The sequence below is a fragment of the Seriola aureovittata genome, chromosome 4, assembly GCF_021018895.1.
Source record: "Seriola aureovittata isolate HTS-2021-v1 ecotype China chromosome 4, ASM2101889v1, whole genome shotgun sequence".
NCBI lineage: Eukaryota > Metazoa > Chordata > Actinopteri > Carangiformes > Carangidae > Seriola > Seriola aureovittata.
Window position 1 is genome coordinate 23,215,358 of NC_079367.1, and position 12,522 is coordinate 23,227,879.

Consider the following 12,522-nt stretch of genomic DNA (forward strand, 5'->3'; position numbering starts at 1 on the left):
TGCCATTGCAGTGATTTACACCGGGCTGCTCGGGTGTCAGCATTGCTCGTGCACATAGCTGTCAGAGCGCGCAATAGCGTGCATGCGCAAAAAACCTGTGCGTATTGTTTTGACGCATGTCCACGTTCAGTTTGACCTGGGACATTTATTAATTAAATAACATTTTTTTAAAAAGGCAATAATCACCATTTACCACACACCCACAGACAAGCATTTAATTAGCTCAAAGCCACCAATTTTAAAAATGGACGTCTCACCTCTAACAAACAGGGTAGGCATTAGATTCCGGGCTCGAGGGTGGGAAGAGTAACTGGTTATGGTTCAACTGGTTAGGGGTAAAGTTAGGTTCAGGTTTACGGTAAAGACTGACACATATCGACGGGGAGCCAGACTTAACCACAACACCACTCGCAGCCCTCAGCGGGCAATGCTCAGAGGCACTTGAATGTATTACCAACAGTACTTTCTAGCCGTTTTTCATTTATGTATTTAACTTACCATTTGTGATGATAATGTAGGCATATAGTCTTTGGTCCATTGCTGAGCAAACTAAGCCTAACGAACAGATGTATCAAACATCCCAAGCCGGGACTTTCATTACTTCTGGTTGAACTGTTAATTTCATTGCTGGAAAATGGATATTAAAATACTTCTAGTCAAAGTGTCTGAGCAAAATACATCCTTGGTTACAGCTAATTATGCACTACAAATCTGATGTGCCTACGTATCTGTTCTGTTTTGAGACCACACAGGCACACAGGTGTAGGTACTTAATTGGTTCAGTCACACCCGGAGTGCGTGGATAGTAATGAGCGGCTGAAGGACGAGTACGAAACGGGAACAAGTGAATTACCAAAAACTACACAAGTATGAGCAGATGACCACCTAAGGGGTAATTTGCACGTGTTTTTGTATCAAAATCTTCACAGAAGGGTGTCACTCTTCCAAAGGCTTGCACCTTGGATGAACAATTGATCTGGGAGCAGGTCTTGGACACATTCCAACTTTTATGGCTGTCAGCAAGTTGAATTTGTTCAACCTAATACAAAAATGTACTCTATTATAGGGCACCTGTCCAGTTGGCCTGCTGAAGGCACAATTTACTTATCCTTAAAGTCTGGAAGGTTATTTTCAAGAAGTCACATTTTGCTGATCAGACTGGTGTTAAAATAATGAAAGATGGAACTAAGGTCTTAAAACAATGGACTTATGACCTGTTGAAAAGTTGACTTAGTTTCCTAACTGCTTTTAGCCTACCTGTACGCCTATCTTCAAGTGTTATGAGAACATTAATCTGTTTGTTTAGTGTCTTTGATCCTCTGAGTATGAAGAGGAAGTCTAGCTAGATGTACTATAAATATCCCCTTAGAAGAGTAACTCATCAAATGCATATCAGCATTAGTGTTTCTCTACATTTATTTTTAGACAAACCTGGGGGCAAATCATTCCAATCACATGAAACTTCAGCATCTGAGAGGTAAGAGAAGAGCACAGATGACCACTAATTTCCACCTTCAATACGTTAGTTTTTAGAAACATTTAAAACACTTTTAAATGGGAAAAGTGCTAATGAATTTCTTTTTTTTTTTTTCTACAGAAGAAAAGTCAGGCTAAAAAGAAACACCTTACAAAGAGCAAATTCTGCTGCTAAGAAGTCAACCGAGGGTATGATTATTTGCTTACTTAATTTATTCATTATTTTGTGTATGGTTGCAGATTTGTTGACAATGCCTTGCAATCCTGAGATAACAATTCTCAAGTAAATGAACTGCATTGTTTGAGAATCTTTGCTGCAGTGTGCATTTGTTGACATAATATTTAATTTCAGATAATGTCTCATGGAGATACACTCAGCAGAAGAATTGTAAACAAGAAACTCAGCCATCTATTGCAATAACTAATCCTCTGAAAATGGATCAAATGCTCCCTACAGCTGAAGGCCCAGCCACAATGCATACCCCGCCAATACTGCTGGACAAATCAGCTGTTCCTCGGGGACAAATGCTGCCAGTGTGCCAGGATCAATCTCTCTCTGCCTCGTTTCAGTCTGTGGAAAATAACTGGATGAACCTTACCCCTGCATTTATGAACCCTACTTCATGTGCTTTCACATCAGCAGGCTCCTCTTCACCACAGATGGGACTGGACACAACTTCAAGCCATGTGCTGTGGGATGTCCCTCCTGGCCTGATGGATCCTGTTGGTCTTTCATCAATGGACTTTGGCCCATCCTACAGCCCACCTGAACAGAAGACTGTAACAAATGTCATCTTACCCCCAGGAGATCAAAGTCAAATTGATTCACCCCTGGTTGGCCTAACTGACAGTGTTTCTGCAGTAGAATTTACAAACCAACCGCTTGTCCCATTGGTTGTGTTTCAAAGTGCAACTTCAATTTCTGGTGACCTGACACCTGAGAATGGAAATCAGCCGGTGCCAGACGCTCTGTGTGATCCAAGACACCTCCAGGAGAGTGACCTCCATAGAAGTAGCCCTTTGACAGACAATCCAGAGGGTGTGGTTAGTCCCTTTTGGCTGGATTTACTACTGGATACCAACAATAACCCTGAAAATAATCCAACTGACTATATGGTTTGAGATGTCACTAATGATATGCTTAATATATAAAAGCATATTTGCAGCTTTGATTGACCAAATATTAGAGCCTTTAGTGACAATATCAGTGATTTCTGTGTGCTGCATGGTACTCAGTCCTCAATAGATGTCAAAAAGTTAAAGATGGAATGTCCAGCTGTATTACTCTTTAGTTTTTCAGCAGAACATTGTAAGAATTATGATAGCTGTGCATCTCTTTCATTTTACAGGTACAGTTAATACAGCAGAGCAGTCATGTTTTGTATTTTTCATCTGACAGTTTTAAAAATAGCCAATCCATATAATGGATTATTTGTGTTACATAAATGGGAAAGCATGGGAGGACTGTTGTTTTTGTCTTTCAGTTGAATAAAGTGTTTTCTTGAATATGTCTGTCATTTAGTTTGAATAATAAACTAAAATATAGCCATTGTTATCTATGAAATGAATGGTAAATAGATGCATTTATATAGAACTCATTCACACGAGCAGCAAAAAGCTGCAATGCAAGGTGCTGGCCTGACCATCAGGAGCAATTTGGGGTTCAGTGTCTTATCCACTTTGATGGTTGACAGTAGGGCTTTGAACTGGAAAATAATCTGCAATTAAATTAAAATTTGAATCTTAATCAAATTATCTTCTGAATTTTTGAAAATTTTAGTTTAAAGAGTAAAATTTTACTGACTCAGTAGCACAAAAAAGAAATCCCTGTATATAAGACCACAAAAAAACATGGAATCATTTATGAGTACATTTATTTGAATTTCTGATTGTTTTTTCTCAAGTAGGCTACTTTATAATCTTGATTTCCTTATTTTCTTAAAGATATGTAAAAATAATTTGATGATCCACTTTCTCTACTGATGTCCTAATTTAGGAGAAATTTACAGAATAAATCTACAGTGTGATAAAATATTCAGTGATAATTAACATGTTGTGAAACATACAGCCACTAGGTGGCTGTATTAGGCTGATAGATTCAAGACAGTATTTACAACGTGTTAACTACATTTTAACAGCTGATCTATCGGAATAAAAATGCAAATGGGATTTTCCTGCCCAAATCCATTCTTTTCTTCATATGGAACAAAATAGGTTACTGTGACTCCCAAAATCTAAAAAAATACTGAATTTCTTGTGTCTTTAAACATTTTATTTTTTCAGAAAAGTTCCATTATTTCAATTGGTGAATAAAATCTCAATGCGCAACCAGTTAAATAACAATTACCTACTGAGGGCTTAAAGCTGGAGTCTGACAAACCAGGTCACTTCATTCAAAAAAACAAAAACAAAAAACTCCACTGGTTTGGAAACAAGCATCGCACTTCAAAATTCACATTAGTTAAATGTGTTGTTGGTACATCAAAATCTACATAGATTTTTATATGAAATATAATATGAAATATTAATATTATAAACTAACATTTCTGAAAATATGTGGTTACAAGTGGACTGAAATGCACAAGACAGCACTGCAGATTGTAGCAGAACAAATCAGTTTTACAGCTTTACACAGCAAAAGCTCGCTTGCTACATGTTTATGATTGAACAAAAAGACATAATAGACTAAGGACAAGTTTAACAGCTTTAGTTTTACAAAACATTAGATTTTTGCATATCATTTGATATTTGCAGGCACAGTCAGCAGCAGTGATTACTTCTCATTTTAAACACCTCACTTTTGTCTGAAACGTTGTATCTGAAGATATTGACATACAGATATTTTTTTATCATTCATTCAAAGTATATAAATTGCACTTACCCTACCAGGGAAAAACTCAAACACACACAGATGTTTCTTTAAGATTAAGAAAGTTTCCAGTGTCTAGTCAACAACCATTCAATGCTTCGTCAAAACAAACAGCAGAGTTAAACTGTTATCTTCCAAGTTAAGTGATAATACCTGAATATTATACTGTGTATCAATATGCTATATAGATTAATGTTTTAATATGCGTTTTATATCCTTTTTGTTGCTTCACATTTAGGTCCATCTACCTTATTTTACATAAAAATTAAAGTGCTTAAAGAACTGTATCAAACTGTAGGATATGAATATAACAGTTGTTATCTTTTGCATATAGTACATGTTTTATAAATAATTTATATTAAATATAGATTTATCTGATAGAAGAATAAAAAAAAAAAATCGGCTTTAAGGCATTGCTGAGGGAATTAAGAAGGGCACTACCGGCTATTTGTCTGATTTCTCCACTTGCTTCCCGTTATCTGGTTTTTCCTGAAGCTTGTAGTCTTCCAAAATGGCCTGCGCTGTGTGTTTGCCAGTCCTTTTTACCACAGCTTTGATCCCCAGGTTGTCAATGTTGAAGGCAGTGATACCCACATTAATGGCAGAATTGACAGCGTGGTCTGTGGCTTGTCCTGCTGCGGCCCCGTACCTTCATCAGAAGTCAGATTGGGTGAGAGGTCAGAGCAAGGAGACAAAGGATTTGGGGAAAATTAATATGCAGCGTAAGGATTGCAAAGATGCCATGCTGTATGTGAATTTCACCCATGCAAGGGCACAATCTTAAATTAAGAAATTTATGACAGTCAGAGTCTGAATTTTTCACTGTGGTTCAGATATCTAAGGGCAGGCAATATGGATATAATCATCTTTCATTGTATATAAAAAATACAGTTTTTTCCACAATATGTATATATTGAAATTCAATAAAAAAAAATTTCAAGATGAAATAACCTAATGTTTGTGTATGGGTAATCCGGTAAATTAAATAAATCAAGGTACTTCACTTAATGGTAGAAATTGTATCGCAAAAACTCTATTTTCTCATGATATATAGCATGGTATCGCCCACCCCTATTGAAATCAATAATCAACTATATTGCATAATGTTCATCATTTGAGTATGTAATACAAATTCATACAGTATAGGAAGATTTCAAATCAGGCAGGGCAGAAATGTTGCTAATTGTGATATTTCCTTTAGAAACACTTGGAGAAATCAGTGAAAGCAGCACCATCATGTGAATTGCTACAGAGGGAAGGGCAGTGAATTACTTTGTGCAAGTGCAAATCATTCCAGAAAGATGTCATGCTTGTGATTAGTGGTGTCAAGAGTTAAACAGCTTATATTATTAAGAAAAATTACACTCCTTCTCATTAGGTGGGTCAAAGATGTTTTGTAGACCCCTAAATCTGCAAAGCAAATTCAAGAGGAAAATGAGTGAGTGCACATTCTGCTTTACTTGGATAATGCAAGAGGTCATTTGCAACATACACATCAATAACCTGTCTAGCAAGCAGTGTTGAGTAAAAAATTTCACTGTTGTATATTCAGGCAAGTGACAGTGGTCAGTCCAGTAATTTAAAACAGAAAGGAAGACTTACTTGTGTTTTACTGTGGTGACGGTCTCTGAGGCTACACTCGTGGTAATGTTCTTTGCTGCTACTTCCAAACCAGTCCACATGGTTGCGAATCCTGGGCAAATACACAGAAAAAAACAAAAACAAAGCATGTTAGCGCATTTCAGTACATTTCTTTCATATAACTTCTTCTTAGAGAATATAGAGTGTAGATAAACTCCACCTTGCACTCCACTGGCAGCCACCACCATGGCTCCATCTATGTTGGAACGCCCATCCTTGTCTTTCTTCATAGACTCTGGGATCAGCTTGCCTCCGTGTTTTTTCACGTGTGGAGCCAACTCCCGACCCACACAGCCAGCGACAGTACACACCCCGTCCACTGCAGCAACACAGCATTACTCAATTAGAGGTCCACTGCCAAATAACCACACAAGGTCAGTAAAAACATGCTGACTGAAGATGACTTAGTCACCTAGAAACTGGCTGACTTTGACGGCTCCCCCAGTGGCTTGTTTGGCAACATGGAGGCCTTTGGAGACGGTGGGGCTGACGTTGGTGGGTTTGTCCTCTGGAGTGATGTGTTCTCTGAGTTTAGATGCCCCTTTGTGAATAGCTTTGCCTGTGAACTCAGCTCCTTTCACCAGACCCCAGCTTAACCAGGACGCACCTGAAAGGCCAACAGGATCACACAGTGTTAAACATGCTGGAGTGTTGATCTACGTGTGTGACCAATGTCTTCTAAACGAATTACTAACAAACTAAAGCATAAGGGTATTCACGTTTGAGGACACAATGTGGCCTCACCTGTCAGGATGCCATTTGCCACTTTTTCACTCCACTCAGGCAGAGCTTTATCCTCCTCGGTCTCCGCTGGTACAGCCTCCTCAGGTGTAGTGATGGACACTTTCTGACTGAGATTAATGGTGTCCGCAGCTTCATCTGAAGCCTGACCGAACAAACACATTGGTTAGTTACTGTAAGATGAAGACAGACAATGTGGGCTGAAAATAAGAACTACTTGTCAGTCAAAATCTTTGGACAATTTGTCCGCTACTTTGTGTAAGCTGTACACATCTCCGTTCCGATGCTCGTCTCCAAGTAACCCCCCTCCCCAAAATTCACAAAGCTGCTCTCATTATTCTGTGCTTCTCATTACAATGCACTATTTGTTTGGCACAAAGAGACAGTCATTTTAAAATGTCTCTGTCAGTCAGTCGGAAAACAGTCTCCCTTTGTGCTGAAAACCTCAAATTTTCTGCTTGACCCAAAAATGAGAGAAACACAAAAGTGCCTACTTGCTGAAAGGGAATCACATCCATCAGAGCAGATAATTAGCTTTACTGCATACATCAGAAATGACCTTGTTTGGCATCGATCTGAGCCAGCACCTCCATCTCCATCATGGCTGAACTGGCACTTGTCTTTCAGCTGAAGCTGTGAGGTTGTTCTAGCTGCTGCAGATAAGAGCATTATAACTGATTAATTCTGCTCACCTGCCTGTCTAAAATCCCCACAATGCTGAGGCAGGGGTAAGTTGGGGAAGTGTGCCAGCTCAGAAGTAAGTAGGAGTGAGAGTGTCATGCCAGACCCAAAACAATGAAAAAGTTTGGAACCCTCAGCAGACTCAAAGCACTGTGTAAGCGGCAGCTACAATCTTTTTCATGGGAGGAACAGATTTAATATGTGCAGAGTTTCCTATGATTGCAGAATATGTTTGTGATGACTGACTAGGAAAAGAGCGGACGGTGGTTGGAGACTGTAAAACAGCAGTGACACCACATGCTAAGAATTTCAACATTTTGCTCTTTCAACTGCATTTCAACGCAGAACTTGTAGACATAGAATATATGTATGTGTGGGGAATAAATCTAGTTAGTTAGACACTCAGATCCTTCTATATGGGAAATGCTGATTTGTTAAGTCACTATTAGTAGCTGAAGCTCAGGTTTTCTAAACTAGCATAATAATCCTGGAATTATCAGACTGATGAAGCTGATCTCAGTTTTTAAAGCATAAACAAAATGACTTTCATATGCCTGTAACTACCAATAGCTGCAGAGCACTCCTACTTCACAGTCCCATTTGCCTAAAATAGCTCTCAGTGCCCCCCGCTGGCACTAGAGGATTTGCCAAAAAGGCATTGTGTAACAATTCTTTTGTGACTTCAAATACTTATGTAAACACATTTTGTTGTGTAAACAGTAGAAATACAAATTCTCTGAGCATTTGGTCAGTGAGAAAAACCAGCAAAAAATCCATGTCATTAATCTTCAGATGATCTGTACCGATATGTATTCAACTACATAGATCCCATTTGCATTTGTCAAAACGTGTGTTGTCACAGATCTGAACTGACCTGAACCCTGAGATCTGTCATTTGGGACAGTAGGTCTTGAAACAGTTCTCTGTTTGCAGCAGGCAGCTCAGAGGACAACACCACCCCCACATAATAGCCTACAGCTGGCGCCATCATGTCCGGAAACATAAACACACCAGTGTTACACAGCAGCACTGGAGAGTCCCTCGCCATGAGAGGGTACAGCCAGTCGCACACCTGCCAGGAAGCAAAAGTTAAGAAAAATAAACAATAGTGGAAAATCTGATATTAGGTAGGTGTATGATGTCATGACAATGTGTATCAGGACAAAATATTTTGCCCTAATATACAGCAAAGGACAATGATGAGTGAATTTACATAGAAGCCAAATGCAACAGGGGAAAAGAGATGCGCAAAGACAGGTTTACTAATTTATAGGTTTTGAAATGTAACGAGCCTGACATGACTTAAAGGAGATTCTGATTAGTGCCACACAGTGAACCGTCTGATAGAAGACAACCCAGAGGACACTGTCTCCCTCTGACTGCTGCATGTCTAACAGGATTATAGGCCATAACCGTGTTAAGCAGGATTTAGATAATTACTTGCATTCATGTGAATCACTGATGTCACCCACTGGCAATAGCACCTGGGAAATTCCCCAGTGAAGAGTCAAATTTCAGTCTTATGACCCACTAGTGTCAGTACATTGACTGTTTTAACCGACAGCAGGGTGAAACATTGTCAAAATGCACAAAGCACGAGGAGTTGGATAACTTAGATTAAGTATTGATTTAGTTTCTTAACAAAAGCCTAATCCGATACGTTTAAATAGCTTTGAGTACCGTAATTTCTAATCTTATCACTGGCTGGGGACAAAGTAACAGTGTCGGTAAAAGTGGACTGATTTGTTTCTGTGCCTCTGATTGACTAAATTACACCAGGTCAGAAAAAAGAGAAATGTCTGCTGGGTTTGAGTAATGCAAACATTTATGTGGCAAAAGAAAAAAGAAATGAGAAAGGTTATGTTTTTGTGGTGATACAAATGCACAATGCAGAATATTCCTGAACTGTTTGATAGTAAAAAAAAAAAACTTGCTGTTGTGCAGAATATAGCTGCCAGTCTGTCCATGTTCAGGGTTTTTCTTTCATAGAGAATGTCAACACAGAAGCTTTTACCACAGCAGGTAAAAATACCTCTTTCATGAGTTTCATTTAATCTATAACACCGCCAACATTAATTGCAATGGCAGGATCCCTCCAGGGGTGACTCTGGGTGAAAACACAGCCAGATGATGCTCCGCTTGATCAGTGCTGAATTCACTGTACTAACAAGATTCTGTAAACTTGTCTGCTGTGACAGTAGAGAAGAGAGGACGATGACCGCGGACAGAGAATGACGAGGACAAACAGTGGCAGTGTTACGGATCAACTTGTTTCTCTGTAAAGTGGCGACTTTCACCTGATTGCATTGGTGGGTGCCAGTAGTGATGGCAGATATCTGGAAACAGGAACATTACATTTACCTTACTGACTGATGTTTAAGCAAAAACTGAAAATGTTGAACCTCATTAATGTAGGATTCATTAGTGCTGCTGTATTTGACTGTAGCAGTTTGACCTATTTTCTGGTATTTCAAAAACCATACTGTTAAAAAAACACAGTTCCTTTATTATTGAAATTAAACTATATTAACACTAGTTTTCCCCCATGTAGAGAGTTGTAAGATCATCCAGGTCCTATCCAGTGTTTCCTATGTATAGAGGAGGAAAAATTAAGCAGCAGCCAGTCTATGGTCGCAACAAATCTTAAGATGTTGCATATGTTTAAAGTTATTTCCCTGTCAAAAAATAAATTCATGTTTAATAGGTCATGACTGAGGTACCATCTTTGCCCAATTTTAGTCCAATAATGATACTGATCTGGGATTTCCCAGGAGGATGACATCACATGCATAAACCCAGTGGGATTAGGGCAGTGAGTCAACAATGCTCACATGATAACGTCCACAGGGCAAGGGATAGAGATCATTAACAAGCCTATCTCGGCCCGCTGATGACTCACAGTAAGAGGTCTTGATGAGCCGAACAAACATCTTACAAAACCAGGTGAAAGGGCAGAAGAAAGACTGTAAAGAGAACGGATTACACTGCAATGATGACATTTCACTTGCACTGCATTGCATCATATTGGCACGAGAGTGGCTTATCTAGTCCTTCCGAGCTTTATAGTAGAGAGTGTTTTAGTGTGCTGAAACCTGGGGTAAAATATTTATTTTCTCTTACCTGCAGAAATGCTGGTGGTCGGTCAGGCATTCTGTCAGAGTGATCGCTGGTAAACCTCACCAGCCGCAGGTAACCTGGGTACGATGGAGCGCTCACTTGACCTTCTGGTGTCACAAAGAATATCTGCACACCATGAGGGATGTAGAGCAGCTCCTCTCCCTCTTCGCCCATACTCTGGGGAGATGGTGTCGAGTTAGATGTGCGACTGTAGAACTCGTCCCCAACCAGCGACATCTCTCCTGCTTCTGTTCCATATGAAATAGATAAGTGGCCATCAGCCGCCTGAGGAGAGTAAGCTGGAGGCTGTTCGGCTGGGACCACAAGCTGTCTGGTAGGAGAAAGAGGAAGACCCACACCACTGCATGTAGGTATGCCTCCTACAGCTCCTGCTGCATGACCATTAGCAGAGAGTAGGCTTGGTGGAGCTGGCCTCTCTGGCTTCTCTTTGGTGGGGAGTTTTGGGTAGAGACATTCTGCAGACATGTCTGTAGCATCAGGGCCAGACACACTTGTAGTACTCAACATAGGTGCAGATCCAAGGTCAGAGCTGGTCTCTAGTATGGCCAGGCGAGTGGTGATGTTGTTCAGTGTCTCCTGCATCTTCTGCTGCATCTGTCTGGCTGATTCCCAGGAGCCGCCCACACACTCCTCTCCCTGTGAAGGCACACTGATGGCTCTGAGAAGGTGCTGTCGCCCTCGCTTGTAGAGCTCCAGGGCCTGTGCCTTGTCTCCAGCTTCGTCTGCTGTCAGTCCTTTATTGATGCACTCAAAGGCTCTCTCATAGCCATCTTTGATCACTTGCAGTCTGGCATTGTCGAATGCATCTTGTTTAGCTTTCTCCATCCCCTCTGAAACAATTTGTCCATACATGGGTTGACTCTGACACATCACATATACATATTCATATATATATATATATATATATACACAGCGTAACAGGGCAGTCTTTAGCTTGAATCTGACACATTACAAAATACGTCACGTAACTTAAAGCTATTCTTATTATTCAATTTACATGCTACTACTTATTTAGCATAGGCTCCAGTGTTACGATCACGATATCCACAATCAGAAGTCATGTCATGTCACAAAAAAAGTGACATGAGTATTTACATTGACTAACCTCTCTGGCTCTAAGTCATGTGAGTTGGTTTACCTGGTGTAAAAGAGGTCGCTAAAGTATGCTAAAACCGGCTAAAGTTGATGATAAAGTTACCAACAGACTAACAACAGCTAACGTCTCTGTTAACACGAATTCAGCTGTTACGCCTTGATTTTGTACCAACAACAACCTAACTAAAACGTTAAGATTGAAAAGCCTGTTGACATAAAATGATTAGTATTAGCCAGTTAGCATTGGTTCCTTGATTAGCTAACGGTATCCATGCTTACCTGAGTGAGAGTAAAACTCCGACGAACAGCTTAATTAGCCAGTTAGCTAACTTGTAGCTAGTGCGTTCTTGTCAAATAAGGGTCCTACTAGCGTTTACTTCAAACAGCAACTGTCTTCCTGAATAAAGTTGTGGTCTGTTGGTAGTCGACTCCCTTATGTAGAGTAGTGATGCTACACAGATTACTCGGCACAGTAGTGACCTCAAAAAGCAAAAGAATCTTGACAGGATGTGTCGATGCTTCGCTTCAATGTAACAAAACATATCCACTACTGTCACATATTTTAGTTTTATTTTGAAAGCTAAAACCGGAAGTTTCTTATGACATCGTGGTGGCATCGACGTGAATTTGACCAGTTTGAATTTGTTGCAGTTTGTGACTGTGGCCACTATGGGTCAGTAAACACCCATTCTAAATACACAGTTACATTTAGAATACATGGATGTACATCCGTTAGAATCGTGTGTTTTACTGCCATCTAGTGGTCACAGTGAGGAACTGACACAAATGCTAGTAAAGCTAGCGTTATTGCAGAAATGATAACAAACTACTGCTTCCTGTATATACTTTCAAAATACAGTGGCAAAACGAAAGCATTCAGA

General features: G+C 39.8%; 1 protein-coding gene and 1 long non-coding RNA gene across 4 annotated transcripts; one reads left to right on the forward strand and one right to left on the reverse strand.

The window, feature by feature from the left end:
- The first annotated feature begins 90 nt into the window (after window positions 1-90).
- On the forward strand, window positions 91-2,974 carry LOC130167895 (uncharacterized). 2 transcript variants are annotated; one of them, XR_008827339.1, is made up of 5 exons: window positions 91-447; window positions 744-892; window positions 1,426-1,477; window positions 1,598-1,665; window positions 1,829-2,974. It is a non-coding gene; the product is annotated as an uncharacterized LOC130167895 (long non-coding RNA). The 2 variants fall into 2 exon arrangements; XR_008827340.1 differs by having other exon boundaries at window positions 91-271.
- A 359-nt stretch (window positions 2,975-3,333) lies between these two features.
- On the reverse strand, window positions 3,334-12,175 carry spartb (spartin b). 2 transcript variants are annotated; one of them, XM_056374890.1, is made up of 8 exons: window positions 11,921-12,174; window positions 10,529-11,376; window positions 8,283-8,480; window positions 6,731-6,872; window positions 6,399-6,593; window positions 6,147-6,305; window positions 5,948-6,038; window positions 3,334-4,994 (listed from the first exon to the last, which is right to left on the reverse strand). In XM_056374890.1, exons 2-8 carry the CDS (start codon window positions 11,369-11,371, stop codon window positions 4,790-4,792), a joined length of 1,833 nt encoding a protein of 610 aa, XP_056230865.1. In that variant the 5' UTR covers window positions 11,372-11,376; window positions 11,921-12,174; the 3' UTR covers window positions 3,334-4,789. The 2 variants fall into 2 exon arrangements, with proteins under 2 accessions (XP_056230865.1, XP_056230866.1); XM_056374891.1 differs by having other exon boundaries at window positions 4,852-5,755; window positions 11,921-12,175.
- Between the last annotated feature and the right edge of the window lie 347 nt (window positions 12,176-12,522).

What these genes read in the sequence shown, in the direction of transcription:
- spartb (XM_056374890.1), bottom strand. Translation starts at nt 11,371, where the DNA reads ATGGAGAAAGCTAAACAAGATGCATTCGACAATGCCAGACTGCAAGTG. An exon ending in GGCAAATGGCATCCTGACAG is followed by an intron (nt 6,594 to 6,730) that starts GTGAGGCCACAT and finishes TTGGCCTTTCAG; the next exon opens with GTGCGTCCTGGTTAAGCTGG. An exon ending in GGCTGCCAGTGGAGTGCAAG is followed by an intron (nt 6,039 to 6,146) that starts GTGGAGTTTATC and finishes GTATTTGCCCAG; the next exon opens with GATTCGCAACCATGTGGACT.